At 42.2% G+C, this 22,616-nt stretch overlaps 1 protein-coding gene across 2 annotated transcripts in view; it reads left to right on the top strand.

Moving 5' to 3' along the window:
• Positions 1-22,616, top strand: part of ULK4 (unc-51 like kinase 4) — a 556,180-nt gene that overhangs the window by 404,913 nt on the left and 128,651 nt on the right. For both annotated transcript variants that reach the window (XM_019508899.1, XM_019508898.1), the window contains exons 33-34: positions 10,683-10,849; positions 21,004-21,102. In XM_019508899.1, coding sequence (XP_019364444.1) covers positions 10,683-10,849; positions 21,004-21,102 — 266 coding nt within the window. The remainder of the gene's footprint in view (positions 1-10,682; positions 10,850-21,003; positions 21,103-22,616) is intronic.

Genomic DNA, 22,616 nt, shown 5'->3' with positions numbered 1-22,616 from the left:
CCTTTACCTGCCCTTTTGTTATAGCAAAAAGTATTTTAAAAGATATGTGAGCCCTGAGAGAAGGTCTGTGTGCCTGGACCTTCTGGAGAGGCCAGATGAGCCCAAGAAGAGAGGGAACAAAGTGCACAGTGAAAGACCATGTGAGCCAAGGGAGTTAGGCTGAGAGTTGATGAGCCAATTGAGGGGCCCAGATGAGCACAGAGAAGGAAGGGGATGTGGTAAGGAAGACCTATGGAGGGCTATGGGTGAGCCCAACGAGAGTAAGCAATCTATGGATGGGCCAAGAGGGCAGACCCACAGAGAGGAGAGAGCTAGCAGTTGGAGGACTGACCCTGGAAGCTCTTCTGGCTAATACTGGAGCCAGATCCCAAGAAGGCCCAAAGGGTGAAATAGACCACTGTGAGAGATGGCCAGAACTGGGATCCTGGAGTCTCAGCTGGCCTGGAGGTGGGGTCAGGGCCTAGGAGAGGCACAAAGGTCCTTGTGAGGCCACAGCTAAGCAGGAAGTGTCAGGATGTGTGCAGCCCCAGATGATGGCTGATAGGGGTCTGAGAGTGAACTGGAGGCCAGAGAAAGAAGACTTAGAGGAAAGATATAGCTAGGGCCTGGGAGCCCAGTGCCTAGCAGCCCAGGAGGGGTGTAGGACATCTAAAGGAGAGTCCAGAAAGGGCTGTGTAAGACCAGGAAGGTTTGAAGATGAGTCCTGGGTAAGATCTAAAACTGCACTTTACTGGAGTTGGTTGGTGTGGTAGGGCTGCCTGTGGCAGGGTTGCCTCCATGAAATACCATGCCATGCATGGGCCACCCCAGGGAAAAGTGAGGATAGGGCACTGGAAAGCCTCAGCACCCAGTGCCTTGTGGGTGACCCTGTAGAGGGGGAAGGCTAGGGGAGCACATCCCAACAGGGGAAGATTAAGACCATGTGGCTCCAGAGGCCCAGTGAGGGGCCAGAGAAGACCAGGGCCATGAGGGTCTAGCAGTCCAGTGAGGGGCAGGAGAGAGACTGAGGGTTCTGAGGGCCAGAGTGGGGCTGAGAGGCCAAGGGGTTTAAAGGCCTAGAGAGGAACTGCATCAGGAACTGGCAGAACAGCTACAAAGATGCCATCTGTGAGGCATGGGGCACAGTGTGGGGGAGGTATAAACCATGCAATTAGCCCACAAGTCTATGATGCAATCCAGGTAGTCATTAGAATAAGATCAGGGCAGTCTCCCCCTCATAATATTTCTAGCAAGGTGTGGCAGGTGAGACAAGAAGGCACCCTAGGGGTGGAGTGGGTATGGTCATGGAGCTTCCAGGGGATGTCACAACCACCCCTGGAACCCTGATATGTGACAACTGTGCATGCTTTGGTATATTCATTTCATGTGCACTATTTCTGATATTCCTATTAACCAAATATATATGCAAATACCAAACTCCAGACTTGTATAGGCACATATACATATCTGGTGTTACAGATTTACGTGTCTTATTATTGTTATCACTATTATACTTCAATTATTCAAATATGCATATTATGCCTGACAGCATAAATTATTTTTTAACCTTAGGCACCTTGTTACAGGTCAAGAATGTCATTACACAAGAAACTAGATGGCTGTAAAGTTCCTCACTTCATCTCACACTTCCTTTCATGCTAGACTTTGGTCTTCAGTGTGTATATAGGAGGAGCAAGATCTGTCAGGCTTCATTATTTGTGCCCCTGCGTGGGTGGGCGAGGAGTTCGTTGACCATTGTCTTTCCAGCACTGAGGGAGAAGTCATCTGCTGCTCATCAGCAGTCTGTTGCTGGAGAAATTACTCCCCCGAGAGGTCGTGGGGGTAAATCAGGAAATGAATTGCAAGTCAGTCACAACTTTTATTTTGATGGTGGCTTTTTGGTTCCTCTCTGTACTGTCTGTGCAGATTTGAGGTTGTTGGCTGAATTATATGCTGAAACATTTTGATCACTGCCTCTTCCATACTTCCATTTGAAAAAGTTCTCTCTATGTTAATCTCAAAGTGTGTAAATCAACCAAAACTAAGAGGAGTGACTCATTCAGTTTGATGTGGTCAGTGGGTTTGGTGGTCACCTACTGGGAGAAACAGGGAGTACTTGAACATCTGCCCATATGAAAATTTGCAAACTTCACTTTGATAGTGATCAGTTTTTATTGGATTGTTTTCTTAGGTTTATTCTAATTTAGCCTGGTGAAAAAGGAGCAGAGTAACCACAAGGTTTTGTATTGCGTAGGCATGCAATTATATCTGTTTATTTTCTTTTTGGTGGATAATGGTGGTATCACATCAGTATGTCTCTTCACAGTACCTTGTTTTTGTATAACATTCAGAATACTGTTAGAAACAATGCTGGAAAAAAGGGAAGAAATTAAATGCATTAGATTAGGCTGATATAATGTTGAGAGTCTGGCTTAAGCAGACAAACCCCAGAAAATTCAAAATTTAGCCTGATACTTGGTTCATCTCTTAAATTAGTACGTAAAAATAAAGATATAATGGTGCGAATTATAACTTGAGGCCAAACCGTACTGAGCTTTAAAATATTCTGAAGTAATGTTTTATATTTATTTCCTTAGGTAAGTGAGGGAGGAGGATAATGGAGGAAAAAACTGTTCTGTGGAAGTTGAGTAAATTAAAGGGACAGCTTTAAAAGGCAGAAGTTACAGTTAGGCATTTATTTACTCAAGAGACCTTAATCATTTAATTATATGCAAACATGTACAGTATCCTATTTAGTGTTGTATTTAAGCTTGTAACAGTGTGTTATTTATAATGTTGTTTATAAAATCAGCTTTATATTTTGGTACATGTAATATTTACCTGACAATTTTATTTGTAATCTATAGTAATTCCAACCTTATGCTTTTAGAGTCATGAGACAGAGGTTTAAAATATAAACTTAAAAAATACTTTTGAGTTCTTTTATTTGACTTCAGAATATTTTGGGGTCATATTTTCAAATTTTTCTTCAGTCATGAGGCTTAGGAATTTTTTTTAAAGGGAGATTTTTGTGTAATTGCATAGATCTGAGAACTGGGACTTTGGTAACACCATAATACTTTACAAAACTCACAGTAAGATTATGCAAGAGGCATGAGTTTTTGTGGGTGATACCTTGTATCTTGACCAACTGTATGGTTGAGATAGATTTAGACAAACTTTCAGGTATCACAGTACCCTTCCTCAAGTCTCTGGGAAAGAAGCAGGCACAGCAGAACTAAACGGAATCATACTTTCATTAGAAAGTTAGGGTTGGAAGGAACCTCAGGAGGTCATGTAGTCCAGGGGCGGGCAATTATTTTGGGCAGAGGGCCACTTACTTAGTTTTGGCAAGCCATTGAGGGCCTCATGACAGGCAGCCCAGGGCAGATTAATATTAATTTTCTAAATTTTTTAGGGGCCCTGTGGGCTAGATAGAATGGCCTGGCAGGCCACATCCGGCCCCCGGGCTGCATTTTGCCCACCCGTGATCTAGTCCAACCCCCTGCTCAAGGAGGGACCCATCCCCACCTAGATCATCCCAGCCAAAGCTTTGTCTAGCCATGTTTTGAAAACATCCAAGGATGGACCTTCCAGCACCTCTAGAAGATCGAACAATAGCTTGTGTAAAACCATATGTAAATTCAAACAGGATATAGGAGAAATTATCAGATAGCCAACAGGCAAAAGAGATTGGAGGATTGTTATCACCTAAGTGCAGAGATCAGTGAGGATCAGGTAGATTATAATAGACAATGAAGTCATTGTCTATGTTAAATCCTATAAACATATGAATCTTCTACTCTGGTCAGAATATCAGCTTCCTTGCCTAATAAAATTTTGGGGGAAATGTTTGTATGTGGTGAAAATATGGTAAAAGGGGGAGGAGAGGCACTGGCAGAAGACAGACAAGGCTACATACAGCACTAGTTAGGAATTGGAGAGAGGAGATGCTATTTGCTGCCTACTCCACACTTCACCAAATGTTTACATCTGGCTATTTTGAGAAACAGTGGAAGAAAAAGCTTGCTGTGCCATCCCTACTCCAAACCCTATTAGTATAGACGTAGAAGCAAAAACCATACATACCACATCACACCTGAAATCCATAGGAAGACGGGCAGTTTCAGACAGAGGGAGCAGGTTTAAAATGTGCCAGGGGCCATGCTGAATCTCAGACTGATGATGCTTCTATGCTGTCAAAAGCATGCCTCAGGCAATCTGGCAGACCTGATGCAGAATGCCTTGCATTTGAAAGCTTGTCTAACTTTATCACATCTCTGCAGTTGGTCCAATAAAAGATATATCACCTAAAAAAAATCCTTGTCTCTCTAGCATGCCTCATCCATGTGCACAACGCTCCAAAATTGATGGAAGTTCTTAAACTGGTATTGGGTACATACCAAGCTCACTATTTTCTGGGTGAGTTTATTGGGCTTTACCCAGTCCCACATGAAGGCAGCTATGTTACCTGCAGTATGGGTACACCATGAGTGGAGCAGGTGTGCTGTGTAGGGGTATGCGAAGCAGGCAGTATTCAATTCAGATTCGGCCTGATTCAGGGGACAGTAATTCAATTTGCTGATTCAGATCACTGTCCTGATTTGATTTGGCTGAATCTGAATCTTAAGATTCAATTCTGATTCAGAGAATCAGCAATTCGGCCATAGACACAGCTTTAAATGTTTTTTCTACATACCTTGAGGTACCAGGTGCAGCTCATGAACGCTGAGATGGTGGGGTAGATGGTGCATCCCACAGTAGTGTGGGGTTTCCCCCCCCACAGCTCCCTGGCTCAGTGATCAGCTGTGGGGGGATCCCGGGTCCCCCCCAGACCCAGGAGGCACCAGTTACTGGGGTGGGGGGGTTCCCCACATAGTCGGTGGTGGACCCAGAAGTGGACCAGAAGTACTTCTGGTCCACTTCCAGGTCCACTGCTGAGCACACTCCCCCACCCGTGCTCCTGTGGGATGCTCCATCCGCCGCATCATCTCAGTGTTCATGAGCCATGCCTGGTACCTTGAGGTACATAGAAAAAACATTTAAAGCTGTGTCTATGGCCGAATTGTCAAATCTCTCTGAATTGAATCGGAGGCTTCCAATTCAATTTGGAGAGATTAATGGGTCTCCTGATTTGATTCAGACTTGGAGATTCAGCCACTGAATCAGGCCGAATCTCCTCTGAATTGAATTGGCGACCGAAGCCTCACACAGCCCTAGTGCTGTGTTTCACTGTAGCACTCTAGTGCAGTCGTTTGGTGTGGATGCATCATGAGAGAAATTTAACTAGGGTCATCTATTAAAAAGTTGGGAGCATTTCACTTAGCACCATGGTACATAAAAACATAAGAATTGTGATTTATTGGGTCAGCCCATCTTGTCCAGTAACCTGTGTCTCACAGTAGCAGAACGGATGCTGAAAGAGCAAGTGAACTGGGTATGGCTTCAGTTTTTTGTTGCTGTTCCTCTCTCACTTGTAATAGCTAGCATTTAAAGTTTAGAAAGTTCTAATTCAGTGGCTGTATCCCTAACTCCCATGCTCAATAGCTACTGATACCCCTTTCCTCTAAGAATTTGTCCAATCCCTTTTTTCTGGGTGTCAGATAGGCAAGCCCTGATAATGACTAGAGTACACTATACAAGTTTTTCAATATATGTGCTCATTTATGGGACAAGTATGCCACTGACACACGAGAGAGAACTTTGAAAAGCAGTGATCCCTGAGCCCTTGTACATGTTCTGTTGCAGGTCTACCAACTTGGGCTGTCTGCAAACATTAAAAAAAAAAACCCCAAATGCACTTTACTAGAAGAGGCAGCACATTACATGCACCTGGCTTTGAAGCATCTGTGTAGCTCTATTACTTAAGTAGGGTTTTTTGGTGCTTTTAGCTAAAACTGATTCAATCAGCTATTAGATAAAAGCACTAAAAAAGCCCCACTAAAGTGCCTGATCTATACAGACATCAGGCAAGCCAGGTCCAAATAAGGTGCTACCTCTTCTGTGAATGTGCAGGGCTTGGTGCGGGAATGTGCCAAGTTTAAAGTAAAGCATCATTTTGTTTGTTTATTTATTTCTTTTTAACATCAGCAAGGAGCTTTGGTGTCAGTTTATTTGGGAGTCCTGGCTCCATACCAATTACTTTTTGACCATGTCAGCATGGTAAATAGAGACCTCCCAGGTGTTTTCCCTTACCCATAGAGGCTCTGTGACAGGAGTATCCATATTGGAGCCTTTCTGGGAGTGGCTCCGCCCTCCTGTAATGGGCCAACCGCCTGCTAACTTGCTTGCCACGTCTTGATCTTATTCGATTAGAAGATGGTTGTAATCAGCGGGAGGCTGCCCATTTTTCTGCACCCCGATGACAGGGGGTGCTACCTGCAGCTCCCTTCCTCCTCTACACCACAGCCCAAGCCTCGCAGATGTACCGGACGTTCTCGTAATACGCACGCGCCCTCTCCGGGGCCTCTCCATACGCACACGCCCTCTCCGGGGCCTCCCCGCAATGCCCCCGCCCTCCCTGGGCTTCTTGCCTGCATGCCCCTCCCTGGGGTTGTGCCCGCACTAGGACCTTTCTCTGCACTTGGGGTCCAGGTGGCTGCGGCCATGCCTGGCCCCTAAATCCCCTCCTGGGGTCAACGATTCCTGTGGGGGCTCAGGCAGCCTCGTCCTTACCTGGCCCCTGTCCTCTGTGCCCCTTCTCAGGGCTGGGGTAGTGCACCCCTAAATGCGGTGCCCTCACTGGCACCGGGGTCCCCACCCCTGTGGAGCCCTGCTGAGGCCTCCTCCAACCCCTGTTAGCCTCACCCAGTCCTCCGGTCAAAACAGTAAACATAAAACATAAAGCCCCTGGGCTACAACATAAAAACTAGACCGTCCAGTCAAACAAAAATCTACTCCCTACTACAGAGCAAGGGAGTGGGGGAAGAAGGGCTCCACCAACCTCAGCAGTGGCCAGGGGATGCTCTCATAGCCAGAGTCCTCCCCTCTGTCTGTCTGGGCTGAGTCCCTACTCCCACAGCTGCTGGAGAGGGACTGCCTTCCTGGCCTCCTACCTGGGCTTAAGAAGGGATAAGCCCTGCCCCTTCCTGGTCAGCTGGTTTTACCAGTTGTCCTGGCAACCAGCACCTGTGCAGCCCTGGTGACTGGCAGCTAAACCTCCCCCTTTCTGCCACTAGGGGTCTCCCCAGAGCAGTCCCCATTCTCAGGCACAGGGTACCTGAGTGCACTGCGACAGGCTCTAAGATGAGATGAGTCTGAATAGATATACCTGAGAGGCAAGGTGTATTTGAGTACTTATATGGCTTCATTACTGTAGTTTCTGAACACATCCCAGTATTTTAATGCATTTATCCCCTCAGCGCACCTGGGAGATGGGAAAGAGATGATATCACATTTTATCAATGGAATCAGAGAGAAAAAGCTTAAGGATTTCGGAAGAGCTATCCAAAAGTGAATCAAGTATCTCTGCAGGGTAGACACCTAGCTGCCATTGAAATCAACAGGAGTTAAGCATCTGACCAGTACAGATGCTTTTGTCAACCTTACTAGATGCCTGGACTAGGTAAATTTACCCCTACTTGCCAGTGGTCTACATTTTTGCATAAAATGGTGCAGTTTGTCCATGTCTGAATCTAATACAAATATTGGAAGCCTGTTCTATATTTCCCCTGTGCATGCATGTAGTTCCTATTACATCTACCAAATTGAATCTGTGTTATATTCCAGTCCCTATTCAGCGCGTCTTCCCTGTAAAAGTGATAACAGGGTCATCCTAGACTTCATGGCTTGGGACAGAGATTACACATAAACTGGTTTAAGTGATCAGAAACTGTTTTAAACCAGTAACAGAACAGATGTTCAGTGCACATAAACCAGTTTGAAAATGGTGGAAACCAGTTTGAGATGAACCTGGTTGAATGTAGTATCAGACTTAACTGATTTGGGTCAAACCAGTTTATGCAATGTCTGTCCCAGACCTTTTGCTGGTTTAAGATAAAGTAGACACCCCCCCCCTCCCGCCACATGCTCTCCGGGCTGGGTAGGGCTCTCTGCTCCCTGGCTGCAGCTCTGGCACAGATTGTGGGCTGCTTCCCTCCTTCCCTTCACCACTGCCTGCTAAGCAGGAATTCTCTCCTACCTGTGCTGTGCAGAGAAGTGTCTGGGTATTAGTTAGCAGATCACCTGCTGGCTCCGGTCTGTGCTGAGTCAGCAGGTAGAATCAACAGGCAGAATCAGCAGGTAGCTGGTAATGTCACTCTGTTGTTTTCCTAATGGGGTGATAAACACTGTTATCAATTGCCTGCTGGGCTAATCAGAGCTCCTGCTGGGGTCTGGCCACGCCCCCCCCCAGCTCAGTGCTGTGGAAAGGACAGGAGGGCTGCTCTAGTGCCCCCTGGCTTCTAGCCTGAGCCATTGCAAGCATGTCCCTGCACATGTTGGATGTTTGTGCAGTTACAAACCAGTTCAGCCTAGCCAGGTTAGACTAACCTGTAAAGATTGAATCAATTCAGGCTCAAGCTTTTTGAATGTCTGTCCCTAGCCCATGAAATAGGTAATTTCTTGCTTTTGAGGATAAAACTCTGCTTAGTTTAGGGTTTTTGTCTTTCTGAATATACATATCATTATTTAAATGTACTGTTGTTAGGAGTTCCTCTGTTGTAGCTAATTTACTGAGGAATTTGGTTTGGTCAGAATGGTGGTAGTTCTTCAGGCTCTTTTGGCTAGACACTAGAGCAATAGGTCAATGGTGTGAGTGGCATATCCATGGTGGAGAGGTATAGCTGAAATTGTTTGTGCATCTCTAGGAAAATATACTTCCAAGTCTTCAAAAACTTGACTGAATAATGCAGTAGCCTGTTTTAAAGCTTTATTATGATTAATTTTCTTTTCTCTGTCTCCGTCAATTTTTAATCTACCTGAAGTGATGTGAAATAATGTGAGAATTTTATATTACATGTATGCATTAGAATTTTCTTTTTTTAAATCAAAGCTGTTTTAACAATTGCTGAACTCAGAAATCTTCTAAAAATGTTTTAGCTTCACATGGAAAAGAATTTGGTTTCATTTTAATACCTTTCATACTTCAAATAATACCCCAAAACAGTTCACAAAACAGACTTATCCTTTCCATCATGGTCATTACCCTGTGCAGTGCAGTGGCCAAATACAATAGCTATTATGCACTCAGCAGTAGCTCACATATCCATAAATACACACACTTCTTCTACAGAGAAAGAAAATATTGGTTAAGAGACAAAGGATGGCCTCTACTCTCTTTGGAAAACTGCCATGGGGATGTTTAACTGCATCATAGATAGCCATTAGAATATTGAAGAAAAGACCTCAGATTAATCTCTCTCGTAAAGAGCAACATCTCTAACAGTGCAGTATCCCCTTACTAATTTACTACTCCATTAGTACATATACCAAGCCAGAGCTTGGATGTGATTCAATTACCAGCTTAAAAGAGGTGATCTAGTTAGTAAACACAACTGTGTTCCATGGCTAAGAATGAACAACCTTTATGAAATGAATTGAAAAGAAATTACAGAGTTTAACTAAGTCACATTTTCTTTGAAAGTGGCTAAGAATCTGAATTGATGTGCTGCTCATTTTAAATTGATTAAGATATTTATTCCTAACACAGAAAATGATTTGTGGCATAGGCAAGCCATGAAAAGTTATTTGACCAGCAGCCCTAAATTCTAAACAGAACAAAATTTCAAGACAGAAAAGCAGCTTTGAGGAGATTCTTACTATTGTTAATCAAACCCACATTAGCACTGTTTTTCTAGTGTAATGTTCAATGTTTCATTTATCATGTTTCTCAAGTGATTCTTAGTTTGAGAAATAGAATGGTGTACCAAATACGTTTTACATTAAGACTTAAAATGTTCCCTTATAAAATGACAGCATAGTGAGGAGACATTAAAGGGAGTTACCAATCAAAGCACAGGATTTCACATTCTATACTCAGTATTGCCAGTGGTCCATTGCACAAGCTTTGGCAATGATTCTCAACCACACTAGGTACCCCTCAGAAAATACCAGCCCTTAGATTTCACAATTTTTTTACTATGGAAAAATGATAGATAATTTCTTCTGTTGCAAAGAACTCAAAGTCCACAACAGGTCAGATATGTTTTGACACTGTGGATTCTTATTTGAAATCTGTGGGCTTCTTTTGTGAATCATATGTAGGTATTTGCAAGCCTACCTAACAGTGCTAATATTGAGTGGCATCCCTCAACACTCTCAAAAGGATCTTATGGCACTGTGGTTGAGAATCACTAGTCTAAAGATTGTATATACCAGTAAGTCAGGAATTGAAGTTGTAGTAGTGGTAGTTTTTGTCAATTGGTATTATTTATTTATTTATGTGTTTATGTATTTATTTATTTTGATTTTGATTTACATGCCATCCTTTCCAACAAACAGTATCTGACTCTAAAAGTATGTAGTACATGTGATTGTATCAGTTTAGACCTCAATACTGTAAATGGCTTCATGTACACAGGCCTTAAGTTTTACTTTTTAAAACAGTAATTACAAGAGTGTAGTGGGGGGAAATGTATTAAATGGATCTTCAGTATTTAAGTGAATTTTGTTCTGATGATAATGTATTGTTATTAGAATGGCAAGACCCTCTGAAACTGATATTCTTTTCTGATGCTAAGTGTGTGTGTTTGTTATCCACTTAGGTCTGGTCACTCACATGTGTAATCTCCTATTAGAAACTGCAGCTCTGTACTTGGAAGCAGATGATAAAAGCAACATCAAGACAGCAAATGTGCTCCTACTGTCCTTGCTTGACATTTTGCACTACATGCTGATGTATACAACAAATATTGTCCGCCTGACATTACAGGTATGGAATCTATTTTCTAGTAAAGAAATCACCGTCATAAACATTTGAGGCTACTTTTTATTATCCTTATTGCTGAATTTGCCACTATTTAAAAAAAAATTAAAACAGGTTGACAGAGGAAGAAGAGGTGTGTTTTCTGTTGTGTATTACTGGTGAAGTCCATTTTTTATTACGTTTTACTCTTTGAATTGGACTACTTGAAAACCAGTTGCTATGGTTAATACTGTAAGGCTTATTTCCACAGGGACATTCAGGGGCTAGGGACAGAAATTACATATAAACTGGTATAAGTGATTGGAAACTGGTTCATATATGTAACACAACAGAAATTCAGTTCACATAAACTGTTTTCAAAATGGCCAAAACCAGTTTAAGAGAAATCTGGATGGAGAAAGCATCAAACTTATGATTTAGATTAAATCGGTTTTTGAACTTCTGTCCCAGATTCCCCTCCAGATTCGAGTTAACTTAGTCCCCCCAGAATCCCAAGATGCTTTGCACATCCTCACAGTCCCCCACAAACCCCTCCCTTGCAGGGTGGCAAGCTAGCCTTGGCCCAAGTTGTCTGCTTCAGCCAAGCAGGGAGGCATGCTCTAGCACCCCCACTTCTGGTCTGGGCCACTGCAGGCATGTGGCTGAATTTCTAGAATTAAAAGTGAATGTCTGTTCACTTGCTTATCAGTTCAATTTGCATAGCTTAGACCAGGGGTTGTCAACCAGGAGTATGCGTACTTCTGGTGAGTACTTTGAAAGGCCCCAGAGGGTACACAGGGTATGTGGGAACGGAGTGCTGCCACCCTGTGCCGTTGCCTCACAGGAGCAGGGCTGGGGTGGGGTGAGAGCAGGGCAGCACAGACACTGCACTGTTGCTGCTCTGCCACTCACCACATCCCCACTTTGTGTCTGGCTGCTCGCTATCTCCCCCCGGGGTACACTTACTAAAAAGTGAGCTGCCAAGGTACACTTATTTAAAAAGGTTGAAAACCCCTGGCTTAGATTAGCCTATGAAGATTGAATCGATTCATCCTCGGGCTTTTGACTGTCTGTACTTAGCCAGGAAGCTTGAATTAATGCTTAAAGTGAATAGGTTAAACTGTATTACACCCTGTGTGTACAGTGGTATTCAGAATTAACATGGCTTGTATTCAATTAAGCTTGTTTCACTTCTGATATGAAGGAGTTTAATGTAGTTTAACAAATCCACAATTCCTGCCTTTAGTTAATTTAGATTAGTTTTCCCAAGCATCCTTTGGTAGGCATGTAAATAACTTTGAAAATTAAATACTTTTCTCCCATCATATGGAGCATACAACATAGATACCGTATTGATTCTAGACTGGATTATAGTAGGTTTCATTTGCCAGCATTTTGACAAGTTGATTGTTAGTTAAGCAAAGGTTCAAATAAATTGCATCGTGTTGTACATTGTTTCTAAAGACACTTGAGAAGTTTATCTGAATCTTCCTAACCCCTAAAATATATTTGTCTATTAATTAGTAATATATATTGAATAGTATATATTAGTTATCTTTGGAGTACAAGACCAAGCATGCAGGGATGCTGTCAATCTCTCAAATACAATTTTCTAAATCTGCAGCAGAGTTTTCAAAGTAGTGTTGTGGTTCCCCAAAACAGATCATTTGACCCTGAACAGTTTGTACCTTCCTTAGGATTCAATAGGCAAGAAACACCAGCCAGTTATTTCCAATTATCAAAAAACTTGTGAAACTCACTGTTTCCCTTTTATATATAATTGTATCTATGCAGAGGCAGAGCAATTTGTTTCTTTTCCTCATTTCCTATCTTGTAATGTCTGTTTTCATCAACCTCTCCACACATTCAGATCACAATACACCAAACAATAATTTGGAACTGCTAATGCTGAAGTTGATGAAAAGCCCCAAATATACTTGAATGAGCTTTGGGTCAAGCCCTTCTATGTAGCACAGCACTAACTCCTTAATCAATTTGTTCTTTCATATAAGGTTAACTGGGCCTCATCACATGCTGTCAACCCACACTTGTTGATTTTTTTTTTTCCTTTAGTGAACTCCATGAATAAATTGCTTTGACACGTTCTTGATTATGTTTCAAAGCATTTCCTACTGGTGTATATGGTGCATATGTGTAATAATAGCTGCTGACAGACATGAAAAAAAAACCCACACGGCGCTTTACCAGCAGAGGAAGTGTGGTAGTTTGACCCAGCTCCCTAGTGTCTGTATAGATTGAATCAGCTATTAGATAAAAGTGCCAAAAAGTCCCACTGAAGTGCTTGATTTATTCAGATGTCGGATGAGCCAGGTCAAACAAATGTGATGCCTCTTCTGGGCATGCACTGCACCCAGCATAGGGGCACATCAAGTAGCCTGTATATATGTGAGACTGTTTATATGTGCCCAGACCATTGTAGTCATCTGTGTTGGACCTTTGGTAACAATATTATTTCTTTCCCTGGGTGTTTTTATCCCTTCATTTTTTATTTTCTATAATCCTGAGACTTGCTATTCCTCTTAGTCATCTCATTTCTGCAGTCAGTGTCCTCTGTTTATTGACTTTGCTAATACTTAAGCATCCTGACCTACACAGGAACAAATCTAGTGATAGTGCCCATCTCTGACTCCTTCCTAGAGTTGTCTTGCAATGACGAGTTGTTTGCCCTCACCACAACCATTGATAGATGATGTCTACAATAAATTAGTCTAATCAATTTCTTTGAAGAAGGCCAGGTTGCATCATGATGATAGGTTTACAGTGGTAGATAGGTAGGTTTCAGGTGCTTCATAAACAACCCAACACCCTCTATCCACCCGGGTATGAGCACCCCTGCAATTTATGGATTAAATTAAACAGAATTTGCTTTGGAGCTGGACACTTTAAGGTGCAGACAGAAGTGACAATTTTTGCCCAATCTGGCCACAGAAAGCATTTTATAGCTGTGACCAAACACAAGTGCATGGCTGCAGACAGCTTCATAATTGGCCACTCAGGTAAAAATCTGACTCCTCATTGCATAATGTACCAGATAAAGGCATTTAAAAATGTAGTGTCTTTTGCAATTTGTGTCTGCTAAGCACCCAGCCTGTCGCTGTTTTCAGAATGAGAGGGAGGAAAGGGAGCAGAGGGAGTTCATTCTGCAGGGTTTCCACCCCTCCGGGTGGGGCAGATTTATTGGAGCCTTCCCTGAGATGGGGGAGGCTCCAATTCACTCCCCCCCCCTTCAGCACCAGCTGGGGAACCCCAAGAATGAGCTTCCTCCACTGCCTTTCCCCCGTTCCATTCTGAAAACAACAGAGAGCCCTGGCCATTGCTATGGGAACCTGGCTACAGACCCCCAGCCACAGCTAGATTCCCCTCCCCCCAGAACCGACCGTGAACTTCTGCTTAGTCTGGGGCAATGTAACTCAGCATGCTTTGCAAAAATTGTTCTGAGTTACAGCTGGGAGCAGCACAGCTGTCTGCACACTTAATGCCACACTCTATGAGAATGACTTAAAGGACAGTCCAATATGTGAGTGTGGTGATGCACCACAGACGGCTGACCACTTCCTCACATGTGCAGCACACCCATCCACCCAGAATGAGGACTTGGAAAGCATCAACAGTAAAGCAGTTATGTGGCTCTGCCACATTAATGATGTGCAGAGGGGAAATGAAGTAGACAAGAGAAGATCAGTTTCTTGGGGATTCCATAAATTTTCAATGCTTGGAGAACATCCTTTTGCAAGATGTTATCAAATTCCTGTTTGAAATTTATAAAGTAATTATATCAGGCTTTGTTGTGTTCTCTGTGCTGATATCTTTCTTATGAAAAATGCATGGTCTATTGTAGTCAAGTCTTTTTGAAATCTGAAATATTTCTTTGTAAGCACTGCTTCCACATACGATTTCACCCTGCTCTGCAACGTGTTGGTGAATGTGTTCCCCTATATACTCAGCAAGTGGATTTCTCTGTGGTCCTTGCAATCACTCTTGTCTCAGTTATTACAGCTCCTTCCAGTCATTGAGCATTCATTCTCATTTGTCTTGCTAAATCTTATTAAACAGATTGATCATCACCTTTGTTGTGCGTTTCTTACTTGCTTACAACAGCTCTGCAATTGTATTGTCATTTCCTGGCACCTTTCTCTTTTTTAGACTTTCTATTGTGATTTTTACTACTACTGTTCTCGCTCATTTCCTTTGTGAAATTTCTGTGGGACAGATTAATCTACAATATTCTGTATAATGTACAATCTTAATAATATTCCATTACTTAACCTGGCTTGCTTTCCTTTGATTATACATTTCTGATAGTATTTTACCACTGACTGAGTTCAACCAAAAAAAGTGCCAAGATGTAAGATCTCTCAGACAGATAAATTGAAAGACCCAGACGTCAAGAAGTAATGCATGGAAGCTGGGAAGGAAAATATTATGGCCATTGTGAAGACGAAATGAGCACTATAGGAAGGAACATGGAATATCATAAGATGTGGGGTTATGAGAATGCCAAAACAATTGTTAGACTACTGATCCAAAATGAGAAGAACAAAGATGGATAGTAGTGGAATGGCTAAAATTGTTTGACAAGCATAGAAGAAAGGTGTATAAAATGAGGGCTTAAGTCTACAACCTGAGTACAATACGTTGGCTAGAGAGATAAAATAGAAAACAAAGAGAAAGAATGAGAAGAGTGTGTAAAGAGAAATACCATACACCTACCTCAAGATAAGGAAAAGTGTGGGATGTACAAAGAGAAGAAACAGATTTATTACAATAATAGATATTGAAGTACTTCCTTTTTTACTTGCACCTCAGTAAATCATGCAAGTTGCGTATTTTAAGATTATCTGATACATGCCCTCAACCAGTTGACTGAAAGTGACTTCTGTATTAACACTAATAACAGCATCACTTCTGATTATCAGTATCTCTCATGAGCTTTGATGTTCCTCTGGGTATCCTAAGGAAGAGACAGACTTGTATTTTACTGAGCACATTGAGAGGGCAGAAAAATTAACAAAAGCATAGCCACTTTGTTTTGTATTTTAGCTTCATATAACTGAGAACCTATAATTGATTTTAATAGGATTTAATGGATATGAAGCCAGTACTATATATCTGCCTTCTTGTTGACACAATTTACATAATCAGTTATATTTTCAACCCAGGCATATCCCAAGCAAATAATATTTGAAATTTTTACTAGAGAGATGATAAAGATCTCCTGATAGGGACTCAAGGAAGGCAAAGCTATGTTCCTGTATCATAATGCATTGAGTAATACATGCCTGTGATAGCTTATACCTATGGATTTCAAAGCACTCTACAAACTTTACCAGTTAATTGCTTTGAAATATCTTTCACTATTATAAATGGAAAATAATAACTTTGAGCAATTCAAAAGCAGAAGATTTCATGTAAATCTGCTTAACTGTTCTCACCAAACAAATGGCCTGAGCAAGGTGGGGGAAGGGATTACTGCATTTTCTTGCATAAAACATTCATGTTTTCTCCAGAACCAGTTGGAAATTGGAGTGCGCAAAATATGCAAGAAATTTGGATTCCCATGGGTCCAGAAAGTTGGTGGCAGTGGGGCAGTGGCAATATTACTTGCTGGAGCTTCCAGCCCATTGTAGGAACTACAGCAGATGAGGCTTCCACTAATCCTTTGCCACCAAACCTCTGGATCCCTGAGAAACCCCTCCCCCACCCCAACTGAATAACATTGCCCTGCAGATCAGATTGGCCAAATCTAGCATGTGACCTCAGATCCAGCGCAATGGATTGGGCCCCACCCTGGTCTTAGACCTGGAATGCTGGATTGGGCATTGCTTGTGGCCTCAGACCCAGCATGCCAGTTTGGGCTGACATGCCAGCTCAGTCAACGGGCCCCATCCAGTGCATAGCGTTGGCAGCAATCTGAGAAGCAGGCTCTGCCCCCTAGCTGCTACAACTCAGTTACTTGCCTGTAGTAAAAGGTGAGAACTTTTTTTCTTCATGGTGCCTTTCAGAAACTGAGTTCTTGTTATATTCAGGGGCATGCTGTATGTGAGGGAACATGGTCATTCATAACATATATAATGTTTTTTCTATATGTATTTTTTTCAGATTTTTCATAAGGGATCTGATGCTCTTTGAGAATACTTTTAAAAAGAAGTATCCTCTAACTCTTTTTCTTTAGTTTTTCCCTTGCTATTTTTAATTTGTAGAAGTATTATTTAGTTGTTTTCTATCAGAATCACTCTGCTTGATCTTCTGCTCCTGGCTTTTCAGTCTATTTATTGTTGTACCTTTTTCTCCTCTTCACTGCATGTTTTTTCAGACCTGATCCATACTCAGTTTTTGGAGTAAAGAAACAATATTTTTATCAGCAGTTGCAAGTCATAACTGTTAAAAAAACCAAGCAACTTAAGTAGTTTGTGCATTACTAGGACCTTTTATATAAGCATATAAAGCTAAGTTCTGTCCTTGCACTACTACTAATTACACAAAACCAATAATATAGTATGTCATGTATGAGGAGGGAGGATTTGGCACGTAGCATGAATTTAACAGAAATGGAATAACTTGTTTTCATAGCACTTGAGTATAAAATAAAATTATAATATTTAGGGCCCAAGCTCTACACTCAGTCTATATGACTACAGCTCCTCTCACCTGAGGCTAAAGCTGCAGTGGTTGTCCAATACCGTCAAAATACTCTCCTCCACTCCGGAGGAGCCAATGACTAGAAAACAGCATGGCAAACTTCCTTTTTGGATGCCAGAAAGTTGATTTTCTTAATTTTCCCTTATGCATCTAAGGGCAAATCTCCTTTATTACTCTAAATGGGCTGTTTTTAGTGTTGTCAACCTCAGTCTTCTTCTTTCTTGACCTTTTCTCTTCAGTCAGTGACTTGTAGACTTATGCCAAAATGCATGTTCATGGACCTATAGGAGGCATAAACATAAGACAAGCTTTACAAAGTTGGCTGTCCATCTTTGGTTTGAATTTTGCATATTTTTTTCTTTTCCTAGGTGCATTGTCTGTCAAAGCTAATGAAATTCACTTACCCTGTAACAACCATGAAGTTATTCAGCTTTCCTGCCAACTATAGGATTAGTTTGTTCACTAGAGTGCCCAATGGGATGACGAGGTCGAACGGTTATAAACTACTGCAAGACCATTTCAGGCTGGACATAAGGAAGAATTTCTTTACTGTCCAAGCCCCCAAGGTCTGGAACAGCCTGCCATCAGAGGTGGTTCAAGCCTTACACTGAACACCTTCAAGAGTAAATCGGATGCTTATCTTGGTGGGATCCTATGATTCCTGCTGACTTCCTGCCCATTGGGCGGGGGGCTGGACTCGATGATCTTCCAAGGTCCCTTCCAGTCCTAATATCTATGAAATCTATGAAATTATGAGACCTAACTACTGCCCTGTAACTCAACAAGGCTTTTAAAGGCACATATATTTGCATTGTCCTCATCACAGGGCTGGTGTGGCATTTGATAGAGCCACACCTTACCCCACCATCCCCTGATGACTGACATTGTCATTTCGTCTGTGACCATGTTCTGGGTCCTGACACTCTATTTGCTGATGATCCCCTATCTACTACTCAAAGATGGGCATTGGTTATTCTGTATAAATTAGTGCTGATAGAGGCTCCTTTGACTTATTTTCCTGTGGGGTCTTATTCATAAGGCATTTTCTGGAATAAGTAAAACAACCAAAGTCCAAATTCTGTCACATTATCCTATTCTGGTAGGTTAAGCTTATAATTAAAAGATTGTACTGCCCTCCATTTGAATATGTGACCACTATTGCTCTAGGCCTTGGACAGATTTAAAGTAAAGATGCAATGAAATCTGATGTGGGATCCCAACAATCACACTTTCTGCCATGGCACACGTACATGACAGCAGACACGATTATGGGATCCCATATCAGATCTCATAATGCATTTTGCTGATGCAGGGGAACCTGATCCAGGGCTCCCCCAATGCTAGCAAGTAGCAAGCTTGGCTTCCAGGTGCAGGAGTGCACCATGTGCACCACACCTGCCCCCCTACAGGCGATGCCCTGTGTTCTGGGAATGTGTCAACAGCCACCCTACTCATGAGTGATTATACTATAGCTAGAAACAACTTGTGATTTGGGGCATGATAAATAAACACAAGAACACCTAGATCTTACGCAGTGTAGATCTCCTTCAGTGATGTTACACTAGTTCTTTTTGGAGACTCAAAATATAACCATTAAAGGAATCCGAAAATCTAAACAAGCTCAAGCTTCCACACCCTAAGTTCATCTCCACAAACTCAGATCCGCATAATCTATTCCAACCTCCTTTTGGATTGATCAAAGCACACAGCAGTAATTTTCTGAATCTAAAAACTTGTGTACATGGAGGTTTTGCCCCAGTTCCTACACACTAGGGGATTAGGACTGTAGAACTTACTGTTCCCGATACCATTGTTTTTCAAAGGGGATTCCTTCCCTCACTCTCAGTTTGTCTCTACTTTACTGGGCAGCCAATATACTTGATTCAGGATGGAGATGTCTTTCTCCTGGTGTAAGCAGTAGCCTGAAATGACAGTAATGTTCTCCATTAAAATGAAAGAGGCTTCTCTCTGCTTCTTGATGAGTTTAGGTAATTTCATATTTTTCTTCCTGTTGGTTTGGTTGTTCACCTTCTTTGAATCCCAGAATATCTTCTAAACTCCTGAAGATTCTAGTTAGCTAGCCTTAATCAGGGCTGTCCAGTGTACATCATTACTCAAATGTTCAGCTCTTCAAATCTCCTTTGTTCCAGAATGCTTCCCAAAAGATAGGCTTGATTCTCTTGGCCCTGCAAAACCATAAATGAGCTTCCATAAATGCCCCCTCCTGCCTTTTCTGGATTTAGTCGGGACCAGTTTTATACTTGCCTTAATCGGATGAAAATCCTTGGGTACTAGATATGGGTGACTGGTACCACCTTAGGGAAGCATGTGCCCTCCCAGCGACCAGTCAGTGACTGGGGGGATTCCCCTGCAGCTGATTGTGCCAACCAGGAAGCGGCCGTGGTGCCTCCTGGAAGTGGCTGCGGCACTTTTATCCGGCATTCCCACTCCCCACCTGGTGCTCGCAGGGGGGGCACTGGTGTTCCCACCTACCCCCCCCGCGTGTTGCCTAAGTGGGGAGCACATCTGTCAGGGGGTTTACCAGTGCTCTTAGAGGGTGCATGTGCACCCCCATGCACATCGCCACTGGTACTAGATGCGAGTAAGATTTGCAGGATCAGGCCATAAATCATGTATAGTATAAAACTTTTCTAAGGGATGAGTTGCATCCTTCTTTAGTGGCTAGACCACAAAGGAGACTATCAAAAACTCATACAAGGTGATATTACTTAACTGAAATGGTAGAAGGCTACTTTGATACTGAAGGTCCTTCATTCAGAATCTGCTAAAGACTTGCTTAGTGAGTGGGGGATGAAGGGTTTATAATACCACAGCCAGAGATGGTGAACAATGTGTGAAGGAAGGAGGAGTGACAATGATGGTTAGAATTATGAATAGTAGTAGATCATGACATAGACTTCTGCTATTGGAAGATTTTACTAGTTTCTGTTTCAGAATTATTTTAAAATGTATTTTAAGTATATTGTTTCAGGAAGCAACAAGGGTCAGGAGGAAAGGAATGAAAAGCAGTGCCAAATAGTAACATTTGAATGATCTTGCTTTCCTTTTTTTTTTTCAGTGGTACTTAAAATTGCCACTTCTAAATAAAGAAATGAAGACATTCAGCAGAGTATTATATATTACAATAAAGTTGTTTCCTGTTTATGTAGGGAAATAGTGTGTGTGTGTATAAAACCCTGGATGTACAGTCATATATTGTAGTTTCATAGATATGTATTTCATAGTCAATATCTCTTGTTGAAGAAATGTCATGTAGGTCAGCATATTAAATCTGTTTAGAATGCATGTGACAGCATGAGTTCCTTTAGCTTTTGACTGATTGTTACCGACACAGTTAGATTTTAACAGCTTGTAGGGGCTTTCTGAATACTAAACCAGGAAAGGCAGTTTAAGTTCCCTACAAATTTCCATTCAGATTTTTACCACCTAATGGATCTTACTTGTTTCTTAGAACTAAGTGCTCACCAAGACACCTTTTTATTCTTCCCTGTCTTGCAAAGGCTCAGAAATCTGGCACAGGAGGAGATACTCAGGTTGCTGAAGACCTTCTGCTTATCAATAAACCCCTGACAGACCTAATTAGCCTGCTTATTCAACTGGTAAGAACTTGCTTATTTGTAAGACTATTGGAATGTTGCTGAAGTTGGATTTACTCATCTGAATTCCATATTTCAACGCTTTAGACACTGAATTTTCATTATTTGGAAATACTTTGCATAAAGCATGTTGCAAATAACTTGTTTATCACATTGCAAGACTTTGAGGGCCACAGCTCAGAACTTAGGCTATGTAAGTTTAGCTTTATTTTGGGCTTATGTATTTTCTGGTACTTACAGATGGAATGGTGACCACTGAGTAAAAAAACAGGACATTTGATATCTGTAGATTAACAATTATTGCTGCTGATAAATCTGACTAGTTTCGAACAATTCTTATTTTGCAGTGCTTAACAGTAGCATCATTTTGTTTTACACAGGTTTTAACCTCTTGAGTTTCACTTTGTGACTTAGCTATATCACATTAAAGTAACAACCAAGACAAAATTCAACAAAAAAACAGAGAGCTTTGTTGAGATCTATAAAGTGCCTAAAAGAGATTGAAAGGATATGCTTAACACAAATGACCTACCATTTGACTAGCTATCACAAGTTTGTATACAAAGGTGTTAACTTGAAAAAAATCATGCTTGTTCAAAGGAAACAGAAACTTCTGATGTAAGGGTTATGAAGCAGAAAATAGTTGCATGTGTTTCTCTGTTATTACTCTGGTGTAACCTAAAACTAGATAAATTTGGTTTGATTTATATTGCAGAAGAGAGAGGTAGGAGAACGCTGATGTAACTATTAAATAGCCATAAGGATATCTCCAAGTTTTGGAAGCTTCCACTGGGGTATCCTTAGGGGGTCACACCTTTGCCTGAAACCTCCCCAGCTTAGAATGCTGTGGCTCAAAATGAAATACATTCAACAAAGGGTCCTCAAAGGACACCCTTCTGTGGTTGTTTCCTTTTGTGATGGCACAATAGAGGGCACTGCTATGCAGAGCCACCCTCCTCACTGTGCCAGGCCCAAAACCACACTTTAGGAGTCTCCCCTGGGGAGCCTACAGCCAGCCATCCCCCTTCCGAGAGAACACCCACAACCTGGGGTAACATTGCCACCACCTAGGCATTGGTCTCTGGTAGGGGGCTCTGTGCAGCCCAGGGCACACAGACCAGGCAAGCCTTGGGGGTGCTTTGCCCACAGTAGTATTTTGGGGTGCTTCTGTCAGCCCAAAGCATCCAAAGATAGCCTCAGGTACTGGAGAAAAATAAAAAGCCAAGCCCAACTTAGCTGGCCAAGCAAAGGGAGCAAAAGGCCTGCCTATCCCCCCTTGTTACTGGGAACCCAGTCTACCCACCCCTTATGGGGCTCATGCAGCAATGCAGCAGATGTCTGGATGCCAGGAGGAAGTTGTTTAACTACCAGCACATGGCTGTGGAGTGTGCTTTGATGCCTCCAGGCATGGTACAGGGCACTAGGCATGCATTGGGGCACCCACATGTGGCATCTGCTCTGGAGGGCAATTATATCTGTTTGCTGCCTCCCATCCTTAAGCCAAGGGTGAGACCTCC

This window comes from Gavialis gangeticus, unplaced genomic scaffold (genome assembly GCF_001723915.1).
Source record: "Gavialis gangeticus isolate Ggan-Ray unplaced genomic scaffold, GavGan_comp1, whole genome shotgun sequence".
Classification (NCBI taxonomy): Eukaryota; Metazoa; Chordata; order Crocodylia; family Gavialidae; genus Gavialis; species Gavialis gangeticus.
The sequence above is the reverse complement of the archived record's forward strand: the minus strand, read 5'-3'. Positions and strand labels throughout refer to the sequence as shown.